This window comes from Haemaphysalis longicornis, unplaced genomic scaffold (assembly GCF_048455015.1).
Source record: "Haemaphysalis longicornis isolate Haplotype H1 unplaced genomic scaffold, Haemaphysalis longicornis Haplotype H1 scaffold_6, whole genome shotgun sequence".
NCBI lineage: Eukaryota > Metazoa > Arthropoda > Arachnida > Ixodida > Ixodidae > Haemaphysalis > Haemaphysalis longicornis.
Genome location: NW_027526407.1, coordinates 162,502,308 through 162,521,360, shown reverse-complemented (window position 1 = coordinate 162,521,360; position 19,053 = coordinate 162,502,308). Strand labels below are relative to the sequence as shown.

Here is a 19,053-nt window from a genome sequence, read left to right as displayed (position 1 = left end):
TTCAGCACACTCAAAATACGCCAGACTTCTTTATAAAAACTGCTGGTAGTGATTAGCAAATACTTGCCTAAATGTCTGTGGCGTACATTCGGGATTTAGGAGTACCATGTACTCCGATTGAGGGTCGAAATCCTCGAAACAGTAAAATAACGTTTTTGGCGGTTTTTCTGGTGTAATAAAATTCTTATTGGGTTTACACTGTCGTACCACGCAGTGCTAGTATCTGTAATTACTGGTAGGTATTTCAATTTTGTGGACTCATCAAGTAGGAATTAGTTTACATTATAGTGATTTGAGCAATGATTAGCACCACTCTGATTGCCATTTTGAATAAAGCTCTGTTGCGAAAATTGGTTGTGGAGACTTCTATTTCGGTACGGCATTTTGCGGATGCAATAGGTATGTGTACGTTTCCCAACCCTGATTTATAGGTGGATCACTTGTACTACGTTGGCCACAAAATTTTGTTAAGCTTCGTTCTCAGTTAGCCATTGTTAGGCATCACTGCAGTTTGTGTTGCCTATTTGCAACTATTTTGTCTTCTTGTGAGGCGGTTCTGTGGAAAAAAGTCAGCAATCAACTCGAACACACAAGAAACTTTTTCAAAAAAACGGCCGGGGTCTGTACGGGTGATTGTCTTAATTTATTTACCTGCGCCGTTCTTTTCAAAAGCTGGCTTGTTCATGTCATTCCCCAGGCGCCTGTACTGCACAGCCTCAGTGGGTAGATCTCGTAAGAATAATGTTGTTATTAGTAATGAACTGAACTTGCTGTGGTAAACACTGCTATTCAACACCACCAAGTGGGATCCAAAGGTTGCGCCTATTAGGTGCACCCTCAATCGCCTCTAAAAAGTACGCTACACATGCACCTTATCTGTTGCATGTGTATAGCTATAAATGCACAAAGGCTTTGTTAAATTGTTACTAGACATTTTATAAGTCTTTATTTGCAGGTGCAAAAACGGTGACAAGACATGTAAAATAACTAAACTTTTTACAGGGTTAAAATTTTAGTTCATAACATTAAAAGGGAAACCTTTCTTGTGTGACTAGGCCCATCGTGTCGAAAAACAAATGCATTATGGCATATCGCGGGACGTCGACCACACAAAACTGATGCGATCCCTGGACACAACACGTGTCGAAAACCGGGCTTCCATCGGGTATAAACGGCTACAGAAAATTTTGGAAAAAGAACGGTTCTAGATAATACCATACAGGCCGGGATAATGATAGACGTTTGCAACAATATACCATTATCTTATAACCCCCCTATCGTTATGCATTGAGATTGTTCGTGGATGCGTTTAGATTATGGGCAAAAAGTCCTCGCATTGATTGATTCTTCATTTACGATTCCCGTCTTTGAAGGTTTATGACCGATTGGTTGCACTTTCAGCGAAGGTTGGCCGCACTTTTGGCGAAGGGTTTGAAGCATTTTTCAAACAGTTTTTATATTAGACAGCTTTTATGATCCTCTCCTTTTTTTGGAAGGGATGGTACAGATGTTTACAGAAGTGACGCCCGACAATAATATTGACTTTTACACGTCGCCCACAGAACTATGCCAATGCTGATGATTGTGGTAGCCATATGCGCCTTCTTAATGCGCCACTTTGGCAATGGACCTCGTTGGAATGATTTTATTGCAACATACGAGACCAACTGTCGCATCAGCTGGTGGACATATCTCTTATATATTCAGAACTTTGTTCTACTTGACCACCAGGTGAGATATATGAAAGCATTCAAGACATGCTGTTCCCCAGCCACCGTTTTCTATGCTAGGTAAAAATTATTTAAAAGTTCTATTATCTCAGCCAGCACGTCACGATCTTCATGAGCACGAAACCAATTTATGCGCACAAGGTTACACAAATTAGCATGGGGTTCAGAATTCATATCTGGCGGAAACAAAATATGTGAATTGGTGTGTACGTGTCACTGACGCAGACTATGAGCCGTGTGCCTTGGGGGAGTATGAGCGCACGTTTTAAAGAAGAAACAAATCACTTCCACGGAATAAATGTGCAATGACAGTTACGAGCACTTTGTATGTTTGCTTACGTTAACCGTCCGCACCAAATAGCACAAATGGCCAGCTTTAAGGAAGGAACAGAAACCAGTAAGATTTTTCTCTCGAAGTTTGATTAAAAACCTTCTAGACGTCACTGGTAATGATGCTAAAGTGCTCCGAATTGTTTCGTTGCATTGCTAATTTTTAATTGTTTTAACGCTTTTACCTTCTGAGTGCCTGGAGAAGGTGGCTGAAGACATTTTAACACATTTAAGACGTGCTCAGGTTCTCTCAATTTCATCGTTGAACTGGGTGAGCGCAAAACCCTCACTTTTTTAGATTTAACCCTAACATTAAAAGATGACGGCCACGTTTGCTGGATTTACTCTCCTAGAACAAAAAAGGCGTTGCTCCCGTTCAAGTCAAGCCACTCAAAATTAGTAAAAAGAGGCATAGCCACACTATGTTTCCTCAGCGCGCTAGAAAAAATCTCCCTCCACGCAATGCAGGAAAGCCTTGAGCATCAGGCTCAAAGGCTAACTGCAGCGGATTTACCGCCTAGAGTTATCACGTCTGTCACTGAGTCCCTTTACGTCACGCTTAAAAGGCAAATTCTAAGGTCACAGGGGCCAGATGAAAAGAAGGAAAAAGAAAAGGTTGAGCTAATGCTGTGTTATAAATAAGGTGTCGCACAGCATAAAGAAAATTGCTTCACGTCACAGGCTTCAAGTGGTCTTTTCCGCGCTGTGTATACTCTCCAGACTGTGCGCGCGAATGAAAATATAGGAAAAGAGAAACGCGCGTGTAAGATATATCATGCCAAGAAATTTGTTAATTGTGAGCACAGCGTCATCAAGAAATTCCGCTGAGGTTTAGGATGGATTACATCGGCAAAACCGGCTGATGTGTCCATGAGCGGCTGAAGGAGCATTGCAGGTTAGTTATCTCTCAAGAACCTGGACATCTTTTCTTTCGCTGTCGTAAGTGCAAGTTCTAACCAATATTTGACAGTGTAACGATCCTTCAAAAAGGCCGGACTAAGAATGAGAGGGAAATATTGGAGGCGTTCTTCAGAAGACAACAACAGGAAGGCTGTTGTCTGTAGCACACCGTCTGTCACGCTCAGCAAAAAAGAAATCGGCTTCCTTCAAACTTAGTGGTGTTGATACGAAAGTAGAGGAAGTTAGTAACAATAGCATCTTCCTTCGTTTCACGCGTAGGTGTTGGCGCATGCGTTGACTTCGTTGTTCACAGAGTGTGTCGGTTTCTTCTACTCAATGTCATTTCCTAGCCCAGCGTTGTGTTCTTTCTTCTCTCTTCGTGTTTTGCATCTTTTTTTGCTGGTTTCCGTTGCTTCGTTATACACTAACTGGCCCAGCAAGCTGCACTTGTATGGTCAGCTTTACTCGGTCAGAAGCACAAGGTCTGGAAACAACTGGCAGGGGCAGCCTGAGAACATTTTTTCACTGTTATTCTTTTCATCAGTGGAACCTGAATGCTACGTCAAATTGCAGACGGCGATACGCATGTTAAAACGCACATGTCTTTATCAACATTTTCTCAATATCTTCACAGCGTGTACAATAACACAATACGTCCTCAGTGTTCTGAGGTTACTCCATGCCAATTAGGAAAACCCAGCAGAAATTACACTTTTTTTATCATCACAAAAAGCTGATTCGATCGAGGCCTACATTAGGAATTTCAGACAGAAAGAATTTAAACTACACATTAAAAAGTCACCTAATGGTGTATTTATTGAAGTTATAAAAGCTTGTTAAGCAATGTCCCAGGATACTAAACCTTGAGGGAACAAAAATGATTCCAAATGTCTAAGTGAATGAAGAAAAAAGTGACTGTAACGGGAGCAGGAAATGGTGACACAGATGGTTCTAGCCACCCGAAGCGGTTGGATATATTTCACATTTACGGTGTTTTCACGCGCGTATCCAATTATTAGGGTTTTGTTGCATGTCACTTGTTACAAAACCAATGCCCGTACGAGCATTATATATGCATGTCATGAATTAGCTGCTCGATTTGCTATATCATTGCGCAGATTTTCGCTTGACGGTAAACGAGAGAGACAGCTTGATATCAAAGTTGCAAACACCTCACTTCTGACATACACCATCATTTTACCATGTTGATAGAAACTAGGGCTTTAAGTACATTTCTTTCACGCACTCCTATGACAGTGCCTTGGACACACGTGGTACTCAGCTGCCGACTTCCAGATGTACCTGATATCGCCACCGATCCTATATGTCCTCTACAAGTAAGTATTCAAACGTCCCCTAAAATGTTGTTTATCTCTTTGCTGATATAAATTGACATTTCAATATATATACTACAGCATTCAACAGTGGTCTGCGTTTGAGGTACAGCATGATAGACTGCTTCAAAAAACTCTACTGTGTAATCGTTGTGCAACAGATAATAGGTTGTTCTAGAAATGCAAGAACTGCTCCTTGAATATTGTCAGTAATCTTTAGAAGAGACACAACTTTACCAACGTCGACACTAATGATACGCTCTCTAGTAAATTCAACCGCTTGGTGTCTAAACTCACCATTCCATGAAATATTTCTTTCAAGCTACGTAATCTATTGTGCTTCGGAAGTTTCAAATCCTGCTTTATAAATATGATTTCTGAAGCCTAATTCCTAAACGTCCCTGGTGGCTCAGTGGCAAGAGCGTTGTGCTGCCGAGCAGAAAAACGCAGTTTCAAATCCTAGTCGCAGTGGCCGCTTTTCAGGTGGAGGCGAAAAGCGAGCCGCCCGTGTGTACACGATTTCAGCGCACGTAAAGACCTCCATGTGGTCAAAATTAGTCCAGATCCCTCCACTACGGCGTCCATAATCGCATGCGTTGCGTCGGCGCGTTAAACGCTACAATAAATCTAATCAATTAATCAATGGCTCTTTCTTTCCGTAACTTTCTGCATATGGCAAGATCGGCAACGGTTTGTGGCAGAAAAAAAATTTCCGGTACATTTACTTATTAGAACGAAAACAAGGCCTTTTAATGTAAATGGTCAACAAAAATACCAAGTGCAGACTGAACTCGCCACAACAATCAAACCACCACGCCGGAACGCACGCCAATCAACGAACGCCCGCGCAGCCTCCCTGCCATGGTTTGAACCGTGGCGACACCGACCGGAGCGGGCGGAAACTATAATGGCAAACTGTTCGCACGGCAACGCAGTCAAACATCCCCCTCGCGAGGGGCACGATCAAATGCAGAGCATTTCCGGGGGCGCACGACGTTAAGTAGTTTGCGTTACGTTAATGTTGTTGCACTTGTGGCAACTGCTGACGAGTGAGCGCTCGTAAGCAGTAATTTGAATGAGTCAAGGATATAACGCGCGTTCGTAGCCCCCCATTCTGTGTCGGCTTTCTGGCGTAGTGGGTAGAGAACCATGTACATTGCGTTCCGCCCGCAGGGTCGAAGGATCGAAACCAGGCGCCGGATGGTATTTTTTTTTAATATAGTGTAGGGGGAGGGGTGCGGACTACGACTACGGACGACTACGGACGTCAACGCGGGTGACATCGTGAGTTACTTAAATGCTCTGCATTTAAAAGAGCTCAGACGGTATGGAATGAGCGAACTGTGGGCTAACCGTTGTTATTTTATAGTCAAACATTGTGAATACTACTTGAAGCAGAATGAAGAATAATCGCACCGCTTCTTCTCTTGGGATAGTCGCAAAGCTAAGATTTTCTTAAGCAGTAACAATTTTGCAATTAATCCTATATCTGCGAGTAGAGGTCTGTTGCTCGGCAAGTTGTAAGCCAGAACCCGAAAAGCCGGAATTGGGACTTGTTTTTGGGCTTTTTGGGAGAAGTTGCCTTCCCCTTCTCAGTGCATAAAGAACTCCTTATACTGCAAGCTACTTGTATAAGTTGCTTTCTTCTAAAGAAAACGTAAATATAGTTAAAACCGCCCCCTCTGTTCCATACACAGCAACTGTTCTTTGCATTTTGACGAAATGCTGCACATTGCAAATTAGCATCTACTCACTATGCGTACAAGCAAAAAGTTATTTTTAAATCGGCGACAGTAGTCTTCATCCTCTGTCGGCATTGGCAAGGTAAGCAATGTGATTTGCAAAGCTGACTAGCCCATAGCCGTAACCAAGATCAGCGCTTCTGCGACAGCAAGGTCTGCAGCTCTCGCACCATATTTCGTGGCTGGCTTAGCCAAACTCGATCACTAATTTTGCTTCATATATAAAAAAGAAAACGGTCCTTCTACTCTTTATTTTTGACTGATCAAGAACCCGTGCCTTGAGTAAAACAAGCATGAACAGTAGCTTTTCCCTGTACCCCTGAAAAACTGTGAAACGAAAAAGTTTTCTAAGTACCACAGTAGGGCCACTGACGTAAGGACTGCATAACACGACCTGGTCCAGCTGTTATCATGCGTCTCTGGCTTAGATTTTTTCACAGTCGACAACCGTATTTCTCTTCAAAAGCACATTAAAAATCTATGTGGTTTCCTTGGTTGAGATTGTCCGTTTCAATTGTCGTCCGGGAACTTCTTTGGTGGCGCTTTCAAGTACACATACTGAATATTTGCGTCCATCAGTCTTGGCGTTGTGCACTCAAAAGTAGAAAGTATTCCAATGTCTGAATTGTAAAGTACGCAGGTTGTCATGAAGAGCACCACAGGCCCAATGTGTGTTTAAAATATGTGAAATGCTCTACGATTTGTTGAGTAATCGATGGAGGTCAGATAGGTTATACTTCACTATTTTTATGTATCATAAAATGTAACGCATCAGTGCGCTTATAAAGACTGCGTAATGACTTCGGGGAGATTGGGCAAACCTTTGCTTGCGTTAACATACGATCAATGTGTTGTAAATGTTCAGTAGGCGTACATATTTGTACCTGAAGGCTTTTGATATGGGAGAACGAAAATTATTTTTAAAATGGTGCCCACAGTGTTGTCGCTCAGGACAGCATAGCGTCACAAATCAAACATTTTTGATTTTATTAACACATCTATTGGACGCTATTATTTGGTTATCAAATACTAAAAATAGTTGTAAGCACTTGTACAGAAGAAGTAAAATTTTATGAGAAAAGTTGATAAAGCTCTGGCTGCCCCTGGCATTGAGATTGCTAGAATCGCAGAAGCGACATGGTCGCTGTTAACGGACAAACCAATATGTCAATCATGGGAGTTTTGTTTTCGATGGGAAAGGTTCTAACTCTATAGCCCGCTGCCGGCTCGCACGGAGAAAGATTTTTTGTCTGAGTGTACGGGGCTTTATAACCACCTAGGTTTAGTGTGATTGTTTTATGCCGGAGATGTTGCTTCTGTACAAGAAAACACAAAATCAGTACTTAAACTAACCCTCGTGAAGGCCTTAAAAAGGATAACGAATATAAATACCCTACATACCTTCAAAACCAAGAACGAAGTGGGAATGCTAATAGCGGTTTGTTCGCTACGTTTGTGCAAGAAATCTCGAACTACTCGGGTAAAAGGGAGCCTTCTTCTTTTAGAAAAAATTGTCCCCTCTTCCCCGCACAATTGCAGAAGCGCTTGCTACCACACCGACGCGTAGGAAACACTTACCTTAACATAAACACACCCGAGAAAGTGGAGCGGAGCATAGTCCCGCCGGTAGCGTTGTGGTTATCGCACTAGACGCGTATTCTGGAGGTCGCTGGTTTGGATCCCACCTAGCAGGCATGCCTTACTCCACTTTGTTTTGTTCTCTCAAAATGTGTACCTGTCTCAGGAATCATAAAGGAGCTACCGCACTTCCCCTTCGCTTTGTTTTGCTTTCTTTACTATGTCCCCATATTTCTATTCCTTTTCAATGAGTCCGTCATTTCTCACTGTGGTTCACTATATATACATAGATCAGTGTGTCGAACGGGAAAAAGTACCGGTTGGGTGACGGCTCCGGTTCGAGAGTATTCAGTTCTTTGGGGTTCAGTTTCGGTTCTAGAAAATCACAGGCTGAACATGTTCGCCAACCAGTTAGAAAGCTTGAAGCGGTACGCGAACCGGTTCCGTGAGTACGAATAGTAGAGAACTGCGGAAAACTGTTTGTAGTTTAAAGCGGCCACAAAAACTGAATAAAAATATGGTGTACTCAAAATCTTGCTTTTTCTTGATAAAAGTTACAAAACTCTAAAGAGAATAGTTAGCAATTACGCCAGATAATAATGAAAACAGATGAAGTTTCGAAGACTTACCAGCTACTTTCCCACCAAGCCCTTATGTTCTCCCATAGAGACACCTAAAGCGTCCACCTAGAATCAGGGATTCCGGGGAATACACATTTTGCTTTTTGATTTCTGTTTTTGTTGAAATCGCAATCTTCTGTCTGTAATCGCCCATCACCGTGAACGTTAAACGCCAACAGTTAGGCCTGCATACCTGCTAGTCCCATCCGTACACTAGCAGGGACGTGTTTAAATACCAGCGGTTTAATTTGTCTCATCATTTGTAGCATAAGAAAAAAATCCTACAGCGGTCAAGTAAATGCTGTATATGAAATTTTGAATTGAACTATGTGGTGACCTAGGGCAATTTGTTAGCAAACACTTTCCCAAGGGTGTGATGTAAAATGTGGTTAAAAGTGACGTTTAGTTAACGCTCAGTCGCTTTATATTCCTCTGATCATTCGAATGCATTTTGACGTAGCGATTGCTGATGTGAGAGTCACCAAGAATACATCTTCGTTCGGCCTGACCAGCACCCTCGTTCGGTCTGCCCTCGCTGCGCCCTCGATAAATTTGCGAAATTATATATCAAAATATGCCATTCGCTACTGAAAAGATGACGCAACAATCTATTTTGAAAATAACCTCTCTAATTTGCCAGCAACAGCACCGCTCCTCCCCACCTACTTTGGAACACGTAGCAGGAGCAGCAGAGTAGCTTGCTACACTAGTAGGTGACAGTACATATAAAAAAACAATGCAGCATGAAAGAGACAAAACAGCAGAGCAAGCTGAAAGGATGCGCGTTTGGCAAATGAGACAGAACCGGACGGGCATCTACTTCAGTGCTGTATTTTCTTCCACGACAAAATACGTAGTGGCAATAAGGTGGCGGGATACAGTTGTTGCAAAAGTACCTACGACAGACTACCAGATTTCTTTGCTTCATTTATTATCCTTATTTGGATATGCTGAAAATGCGTGAACTTGTGCCGCTACGGGCCATGAAACATTTACGATTATACTAGGCGCAAAGTGCTCGGTGATGACATGGTTGGTTGTGAATAGTGTAGAGCAAAATCTACCGTTATGTTTTGCTTATTCGATGGCTCAATGCTGCAAAAAAGAAAAGAAGTTATTCGTGCGAACTCGGCAAGGTGTAATTTAAAACCAGGTTGTTTCGCCTGTATTTTTTATTTTCCCGCGGAAATACACTTCTCAAATATATTGGTGCGTTTAGTGGCCTAATGCTGCTCCTGTGCAAGGAAGCACAACGTATAATGAAGGGCGACTTTTAGAATGTCTGAGGGTCTTTACCGGGCGTGGAAATCTGTAATTTTTATTGTCCGCCTTCATCACCTTCATCACAAAACAGGCTGAGAGTCGGGGTGCTGATCTAACGCGCATTCTTATGGTCACCACTAATGCCTCAGCCACCAAGCCGCTCTTGGTGGACTCTTTTGCAAATATTAACACTTTGCAGGTAGGCGACCTTGTTAAATGTAATTATGAAATGCAACAACTGGGCACATTACGGGTGTAGGCCTTCGCTGTTGCGCAGTACGGCTATTTTGCAGCCCTATAGCCCTTACTCAGTCGTAGAGAAGGCAAAAAAGGCGATGTTTCTTGTAGCCTGAAGTATTGAGTTACTTACTATATACACTTGAGACGAATCGGGGGCTAGCATTTATGCGGCTCATATCAAGGCCGTCGGTGCTATGGGCAGCCAATACACCAGGCGCTCTCCTAATTTAGTCATTGGCTTAGATTGAAACGTTATAGTGGCCGTGTATTCGAACACAGTGCCCCAAAAGCACACATAACGGTGTGTTATTATAGAAGTCACAAATATAAAAAAAAGTTGTTTCAAAGCTAAGGGAAAAGAAAGTAAACCGGAATTTTGATTGAAGGGTAGTGCTTAATATTCTGCACGCCAAGCTGGTAGTAACAATAATGGTGATATTTCAGGAGAATGACGTTAGAGGCTCTTATTTTAATATTTTATCATTACTTGAAATATTAGGTTGTTTGAAGAGCTTGTAAATGATTTTGAGTGTACCCATAAAAACGTCCCCTTCGTGGTGAACCGGCACACCTACCGTCAGCTACAATTTAACAAAAGTTGTTGCTGAGCGAGTTAGTTCATACATAAAACAAAAGAATCCGTGGCGTTAAACAGTCGTGGACGAAGACAAGACAGGACGGATGCAGGTGTCCGTATCTGTGCTATCTTGTCTTAGCCGAAGTAAATTTGATTTCTTTGTTTTTCGCCAGCTTCAGCTTTCGCCACAACCTATTGGCCGCACAGCCTTACGAACTTTGACTCCGGCAATGACTAAAGTCAGATGCAATCACGCGCTGCTTGCTCTTTCACCGAACACGCAGTTGCCAGCACTCATGGCTACCACAGCAGCTCTTAGCCGTGTAATGCATAGCGAAGAAAGCAAACCCAAAAAACTGCCTAATATCTAATTGCTATGCCAAGCCCAAGCCAGAAGCAGGGGTCTTCTGATAACCCCCTACGATGATGTACATTTCAAGGTGCATTGTCCTCTGTAGAATCACAGAGTTCGACATTTCGTTTGCTCATCTCTGAATACTGGCCACACTATCAGCGGTAGCATGCCATTGCAACATTGGTCGAAATGCCTTTACTTCAGTTGAAACGACAAACAAAGCATTAATATTGTTTACCGATTTGAAGGGGAAAGCGCATCAGGAGCTCCTCAACCGATGGTGAGCAAACAAAAATGCCGTATAGCGTTGACCGTGCGTTATGAACAGATAATAATCGAACCGTTTCGTCGTTCCCCTGTAGCCGGTTTGTCTTTTTTCGGTTCAATTCCTGTTCGACAGCCTTTTATATTTATTTATTAACCAATAATTTTTAAATTAAATACTGCAGGCCATGGAGGGCCAAGCAGGGGGAACAAAATGTAGCAATATCCAACATACGATAATGCAAACAATAAACAGCAAAAACCACAGACAAGAAAAGAGGTATATAGATGTTATATATTTTAGGAGGTATATAAACAAAAGGTATCCGATAAGCAACGGTACGGTGGAAAGGTTCCATCCGCAGCCGAAGACGAGCCTGACGTCTACTGCTAGTCACAAAGGGAGGAGGCGCTGCCTTTTGCTCTGTTGTCAGTTACGACGGCTCTGAAAGCAGATATTGGATGCTGCTCTGCTGAACAGGCGCACGGAACAACGCTTAGACTCCCAGAGCAGTTTAAAGCAAAGCTTTCTACTTCTACCAGTTAACGGTTCTTTCGTAGCGTGCGGTAAAAGGAACTCCAAACGTGGCTGGTAATGCGGAGGTAGCTTTTCGCTCACGGAGCACGGTGCAGGTGGAGCGGCTATATGGCGCTATTACCCAATGTTCACCGGGCTCAACACGGAAGCCGCGTTGGCGGTTCCTTTCCGTCAGCTTTCGTCGTCTGCTTTACCGTTGGTTTCGGGCCTGTTTTGGGACAGCTTCACGTCCATTGCGCCCTTACTCCGCACGGCCTGATTAGCTGGTTCGACAGCACCTTCTGAGTAACCCGGACTTGATACGGAAAAACAAAATGTACGGAAAAAGACTAGGGAGAACAAAATGTAGAGACCACTTACAGACATCTGGCCACTATAAAAGCGCCATCCTTTGCGCACTGCTTTTCAAGAATGGGTTTGCGTTTTCTATATTGCCGAATACTAATTCGGCTGTGTTTTATTAGGTATTACAAAAAACGAATGGAGCAACTGGTTCTGATAACAAGCGATTATAAAAAGTTCTGTCAGGTTTTTCGCAACCCTCAAACTTACGAAACTTTTTAGTTTAAATCTGTATAAACGGGAATCACTAAGTTGGCATTCCGCATTGTTTTGGTGTCTTACCTTGTGTCATGCAGTGGTGTAGCCCCGAGCTACACATTAGGATGGCTGGGTTCCGCTCGCTCCTCCTTCGAACGCCGCTCCGGTCTGTTTTCTTCCTTCCTAGGCACGGCTTGCCTACAGCAGCGGCGTCCGCCGCTCGAACCCAGCCGTGGCCGACGATGCTGCGTTCAGGATTGCGCTTCCCCGTATCCAAGCTAACCACCTGGCAGAATCTCTGGTTTCCCTCTTTCTATACCAACACGTGTGAATTCAAGTGACGTCGCATGTGGAATTGTTGTGGGGGTCGTTCACCGCTTCGCTTTCCAACCACCTTCCCAGCGTGGATGGCCGCCAATTTTTTCGCTGCTAGTAAGGACGAGAACGTGTACGCAAACGCGGACTACGTCGCCCCACTGTGAGATATTTTGAGAAAGCTTCGCGGTGTCCCTCCGCGTCCACCAGCAGCCCGGCCAGACCGCGTGCACGGTGAACTCTACTTGTGCTCTCATGTGTTTGTGAGGCAGGACACCATACAACGTGTACTCCGGCCCACGTTTCACGGGCCTTTGAAGGTGCTGCAACGGGGAGACATGCACAGTACGATCGACTGAGGTTGTCATCACGACATGGTTTCATTGGACCGCGTAAAACCAGCACACGTGGACTCTGACAGCGAATTATCTACACCAACTCGAACTCCATCTTCACAAGGGCCTCCACCAGACCACATAGCGCAGCCCAAACATGTCCTCAAACGGTTCACGTGGAGTCGACGGTGAACGAGACCCCGGGAGCGCATAAAATTATCAACCGCAGTGGGTCGTCCGAGTGCGGCTGTTGTGCGCGTACTGTGACGACGTAAGGCACCGCTTCTGTGGGTGGTGGAAAGAGCACAAGCGCATGCAAAAGAAAGTTATCTTCGAAAGCCAGGCTGATAATAAATAAAAAAGTGCGCATTTCCCCGCCAGGGGGACCCGAGTAAATGCGTCGCGTAGGGGGTGGGTGTATTGTGTTAACGTTTAGTGTTTGGGGAGTTGGTGGTAGTGAATGCGTTGTATCAGCAGCTTCTTGACGTAGTTTGAATGAGTCAAGGATATAAGGCGTTTTCGTAGCCTTTCATTCTGTGTCGGTTTTGTGGCGCAGTGGGAAGAGCACCATGTACCTCGCGTTCTGCCCAAATGTAGTGAATGCGTTGTATCAGCAGCTTCTTGACGTAGTTTGAATTAGTCAAGGATATAAGGCGCGTTCGTAGCCTTCCATTCTGTGTCGGCTTTGTGGCGCAGTGGGTAGAGCACCATGTACCTTGCGTTCCGCCCGCAGGGTCGTGGGATCGAAACCAGGCGCCGGTAAGAATTATTTTTTTATATAGTGTAAGGGGAAGGGTGCGGACCTGTTGTTGAGAGTGAGGAGGGTAGCGTGATGCGGGAGAGGGCGCACCTGGAACGGCTGTTGCGGACGCCGAGGCACGCCAACGCCGGGTGAGATCGTGAGTTAAAGAAATGCTCTGCATTTGAAAAAGTCAGTGGCTGATTGGGACGCGGGTTGTTCACTTGCGCAGCACTGCCCATCAGCGCGTCCCAACACCTCTTTTTCGAGTGTTGCTGCTGGGTGCATCGGGTGGCGACTCATCCGTCTTAGAGCACGTTTGTTTTCGCCATCAACGCCGGAAAGTACTGTGCGGAGACTGTCAAGAAGAAGGCGGCGATTTTGTGAGAGGTAGACGAAGGGAAGCTGAGGAAATATCAAATTGCAAGGAAGCACGGCATAGCTCCGAGCACATTTGCAACGTACATACGGAACATAATTGCCATTGAAGACGCCTATGGAGCCGAGGAGTTTGGCTTCAGTCGGAAAAGGCTAAGGACAACAAAATTCCCGAAACTGGAATCAGCTGTGATTATCTGGGTCAAAGAAATGTGAGCCCACAGTATCGCAATGAGCGGCCCTGTTATCATGGCCAAGGCAGCCCATTTCTCTCAGCGCTGGGACATTGAAGGCTTTCTCGTCTCAGAAGAATGCTTTCATCACTTCAGGTAGCGGCACAACCTCCTGTTCAGCACGTTATCCGGTGAGCCGAGGATAGTGGACGCCAAAACTTGGTCTTCGTGGAGAAGCAAACCCCTCCAGCAGTACTTGGAGAGCTACTCGTGAGAGGATGTATTTAGTGCTGACGAGACAGGGTTACTTTTTAAGCTGCAGCCACACAATACCATCACCTACAAGGGAGACAGCCGGGCTGGCGGTAGGCGCCGCGAAGAGCGTGTCACTGTTCGGGTCACCGCAAATATTACCCATGGCCGGTACGGGAAAGGCCACTTTTTGTGATTCGCAAAGCGCGCAAGCCGCGGTTGTTCAAAAACATTCCTTCATTCCCGATAGAGTTCGCTGCAAACAAGAAAGCCTGGATGACAGGTGACCTATCCAGGAAGAGGATACTGCAATTGCACTGGATAATAAAACTAGGAGGCAGACTTGTTCTTCTTGTAATCGACAACTGTTCGGCGCACAAAGTCGACGTCGAGCTCAGAGCAATAAGGTTAGACTGCAATCCAGCATACACGGCCGTGGCCCTGCAGCCATTCCACCAGGGCGTGATAACGAATATCAAGTGTTTTTATTGGCGTCACATGCTAGAGAGAATGATTTTGTGTGCTGGCGAAAGGAAAATCCATGGCATTACGCTGCTCACTACCATGCATATGTTGGTTCGCGCACGAGAACAGGTGACGTTGACCTCTATTGCAAACTGTTTCCGCCAGTGTGGATTTGCAGCTGTTTGTGCGCAGGACAGGCTGAGGAGTGGACGGAGCTGAGGAACTCATGCCAGTGGCGTTGCGCGGCACTCTTCAGGGCGTCAGTTTTGCCGAATATGATGTTGTTGACACCTGTGCATCGGCGTGTGGGGGGAATGACTGATGAGGACATTATCGCTCAAGTAGCCGGCGCGCACCCTATTGCTGTAGAGGCAGAAGGCGAGGACGACGAAACGACGAGGTTCCTGAGCGCCCGTCAGCTTCTGAGGGAATGAATGCACTTAATGATACGCGTCTCTGCTTCAGCTTTTAAGAGGGCGAAGAGGGTAGTTCCCTGGGCCGCGTCTGTGCGCTGGAGCTGAAAGTCATAGCTGTGGCATTCAGAGAAAAGAAGCAGATGATTATTACCTATTCTTGGGCCAATAAATATTGTTTCACCCCCCCACTGAAATTCACACATTTTTTGCTCACTTTCACAATTTCGAATTTCGTTTAATTCGAAACTGGTCAGCGGCCCCGTGGAATTCGCATTAACGAGTGTTTAATGTACACACAATGGTGCAACTGGAACATGAAGGTTTTGATTGATTTATTAAGAAGTGTAACATGCCGAAACTACACAGGTTATGAGGCGCGCCTTTATGAAGGAATTCGGATTAGTTTCGACCATTTGGGAGTAATTTCCGTGTGTGGAAATCTGTGACACAGAGGCGCTATTGGTTTTAGCCTCCATTAGAGAAACGGCCACCGCAGCCGAGAATAGAACTTGTGTCCTGAGGCTCTGCAGCAGAATGCCTTCTCAACTGATCCACTGCGGCGGGTGAAATGGAGGCGTATCCGACTGCTTGCACGAGAAGACGGCAACAATGAAAAACGTGCTGAAAAGTTCGCGATGTGTAGTGTGGGTGGGAGAAGGAAAGGGAGAGGGCAAGAGCCGGCCAAATGGATGTGTCAGTTTGGGGTGCGTCTCTCCTTCTGATTTATGTGATGTCTCCGGTTACACCTCCCGCTTGGTAAAGCCTGTTTGAGTATTTTTTTATTGTTGGATTCTCACACAGCTTTGATAGTTTTACTTAAAAGCCTTTTGTATTCCAGGAGGTATGGAGTCAGATGGGGAAGCCAGCTACAAACAAGGTGTTCTGTTAAATACTTCGTGAGGCAATATTTCACGATCTTGTTATGCAGCAGTAAACAATGTGGGGTATTGGCGACATGTTTAGAATTCTTGGCACTTTCTGGGACCGGAAAACACTACCAGAAATCCTGATGGTAAAGACAGAACGCGGTGAAGGGGTACAACATTGTGGTTTAGATCTGTAGAGCAAAACACTGCATCAATCTTGTGGTTGCCTGGAAGCTGCTTTTAGGCACTTGTAGCAAAACGATGACCGAAGATAAGTTTTAAAAGCTTGAAACAACGAAAGTAAATGATCGTATGCCAGATTACGCCTAATTGGCACGTACAGATTTTGCGTGTGGCCATGTTCTCTTTGAGCTTGCGGTTTTAGGACCAGCGCTTTCACCCGAGGGACACGCTCAAGAGCGTCCACCGAAAAATTATTGCTAGAGATACGAATAAACAAGTATAAGGAAAAGCGCCCTGTACCCCCTTTTCTGAGTTCTGCAACCAGCCCACTTTCCCTCTCCTTTTCATTATCTCTTGCTTGACTCCTGTATTCTACTCAACCTTCGTCGCAGCCTTGCGTCTTTGGAGTCCTTTTCTATTCGTTTTACCGCCTTTATTAGCGTAACCATCTTTCATTTCTCCTTTTTTATATTCCTGCACCTTCACATTTCTTATATATCCTCGCAATTTTTTAACGATGACTCTTTCACCATTCCATACCATTCTTCGTTCTCTCTTTCTACTCTTTCGCACTTTCGTTCATTGTTCGCGTTGCTCTCAGTCTTCCTTCTCTATTCTCCTCACTCTCTGTACCCCGTATATTTCCTCTTCTTTCCTGTTCTGCGTTAAAATTCTTCACCTAAGCTCTTTCACACAAAAAGATAACTGGTTCATGACTTGAACTGCGCACAAAAAACTGGACCAAGGGAAGAGAACACACACAATGCACGTGTGTTTTCTTCCCTTCCCTTTGTCCAGTTTTTTGTGCGCAGTTCCAGTCAAGAACCATTTTAGAATAGCCCGGCTTTTCACTTTGCTTAAGATAACTGGGATGGTAACCCTCTAGTGGCAAGGCAAGAAAACTACTTCGATGACGCTTCTTAGATGCATGGTAAGGGAGAAATAGAAACCGAACCCAAGTCTTGATTAGGAAAGAAAAGAAAGAGAAATATTGTTACGATATGTGGTTATGAAAATGGCGTGCTTTAGATGCACGAAAGCGACTCAGTGAAAACAAAGCAGCGACGGCGACAAAAGAAAGGGGAACTCTGCAACCGTATCAGTGCCCCTTCGTTCGTCCCCTTATGTGAGCTGCTTCCCTTATTTGTCTTGGAAGCTACTAGGCCATCTTAAACTCTGTTTACTGTACCAATTCCCAGGAGCGGCAATGCAAATAATTTTATTTTTGTTCATGCCTGGGATGCCTCACATTTAAAATATGATTACTAGCTTAAAGCTACAATAAGGGGTGCTCACCAAAAATTCATTTTAAGATTGAGAAAATTGCCACTGTTTGGAAATACGCAAAAACTTTCGTGCTATTTGCTCGTAAAAACGGCGTCCTAACAGCTTTTTAAAATACCAATTTCTGTTTTTTTCTTGTCTTGCAGAAAGCCTCGAGTAGGGGTGGCCATCATAGGCGTTCTTTGTCTCGCCTCTATTACGCTCTCAGCAGCGTACTCTAGCCTGATGGTGATGAGGTTCGTTTTTGTTGTGCTTATTGGCACCTACATCGCCATCAATTGCAAATACCGAAAATACGCTCGTGCCTTATGGTTATGGCCTTCGCTTAGATGGACATAAAGGCAGCAAACAAGATACGCTCTTCCAAATTGGCATACTTTTCAGCAGCCGTAATGCAGAAAACACTCTTTTATCAAAACAGAAGCACTGTAAACTAAAATATGCAGCCTATGTTACTTCCTATAGGTATCGCTATTCTTCACTGTTTGGAAACGTGAACTCTACTTACTTCTTAAATATTACGCACCATCAGATTATTTTTGATAAGTTGGGTAAGGCGCAACATACACACATTGTTTCAAAGAGTAAAACCAATTGTGTTCCCACAACAAATACCGTAATTTAGCATAAATTGTACAGAAAACAACTGTAAAGAAAAATACGTAGGGTAAGTTTCTTTCTTGGGGTATTGCTATTGTTCCTAGGGGTTTTAACGTGAACTATAATTTCCTTTTTATTATTACGGATAATTAGAATATTTTGTATGCTTGAAGGGGCAATGGAGACAAAAAACATGCATTTTGTTTGAAAGATTTTGTACTTTAAAGGGACCGCAGCACTTTTTAGTAGCAAACGGTCCTTTATTCACTGAGAAATCATTCAAGCACAAGTTTTAAATCTACCACTGAATTTTTAGTTTCCTCACTACTGCCATGACACCACACGTACGAGTCTTTAGGCGACCTTCAGTGAGCTGTTCAGTCTTCCACTGAATGTGGAGTCTTGTCAACCGACAGTTCCCCTAGATGGCGCCACCACGCGGCTTCACCCCGCCATTCGCCTTTGTTTTGGCTTTGACACTATGTCCACCTGGCTTTTTATTTTACAGTTGGTAGAAATCGCTTTGTGCTCATCGGGTACCATCTACAAATAGCGCCACCTAAGACAATGTCAATCACGCCAGTCGGCCAGTATCTTCTAAGCTAACCCCAAATATCTACCCTCCTGTGTAGCTATAAGAAGCATAGTTCCGCACTACCAAGAACACTAAGCAGTGGTGTTTAGATTCTTAGATGTGCTTTCGTTACTTCTGTTGTTTTGCCGCACTATTATTAATGCTATAATATGAATACCCGTTCTAAGTGAACGAAAATAGTCGTTCGGCAAGGTTAAAAGACCTGCCTACCTTGCGTTGGTTTTTGCCGCCTGAGTCAAGCGAACGGCAGTGCATATGACGCGACATGGTCTTGTCCAGGAAATCAGTTCTATTCAAGGAAATCAGGAAATCATGGTCTAGTCCAGCTAATTTCTATAGTAATCTAAAGAGCCTTACGGCAATGAAAACACTTAACCACAAATCCAAACTTCAGCAATTACTACAGCAGTAGGCATGATACACATCCGATGGTGAACGTCA

At 44.3% G+C, this 19,053-nt stretch overlaps 1 protein-coding gene and 1 pseudogene across 1 annotated transcript in view; both read left to right on the top strand.

The window, feature by feature from the left end:
• Window positions 1-19,053, top strand: part of LOC144141238 (nose resistant to fluoxetine protein 6-like) — a 78,867-nt gene that overhangs the window by 48,521 nt on the left and 11,293 nt on the right. Inside the window, exons 9-11 of the mRNA XM_077672796.1 lie at window positions 1,563-1,731; window positions 4,218-4,297; window positions 17,564-17,653. Coding sequence (XP_077528922.1) covers window positions 1,563-1,731; window positions 4,218-4,297; window positions 17,564-17,653 — 339 coding nt within the window. The remainder of the gene's footprint in view (window positions 1-1,562; window positions 1,732-4,217; window positions 4,298-17,563; window positions 17,654-19,053) is intronic.
• LOC144141691 (uncharacterized) lies at window positions 14,714-16,972 on the top strand (annotated as a pseudogene).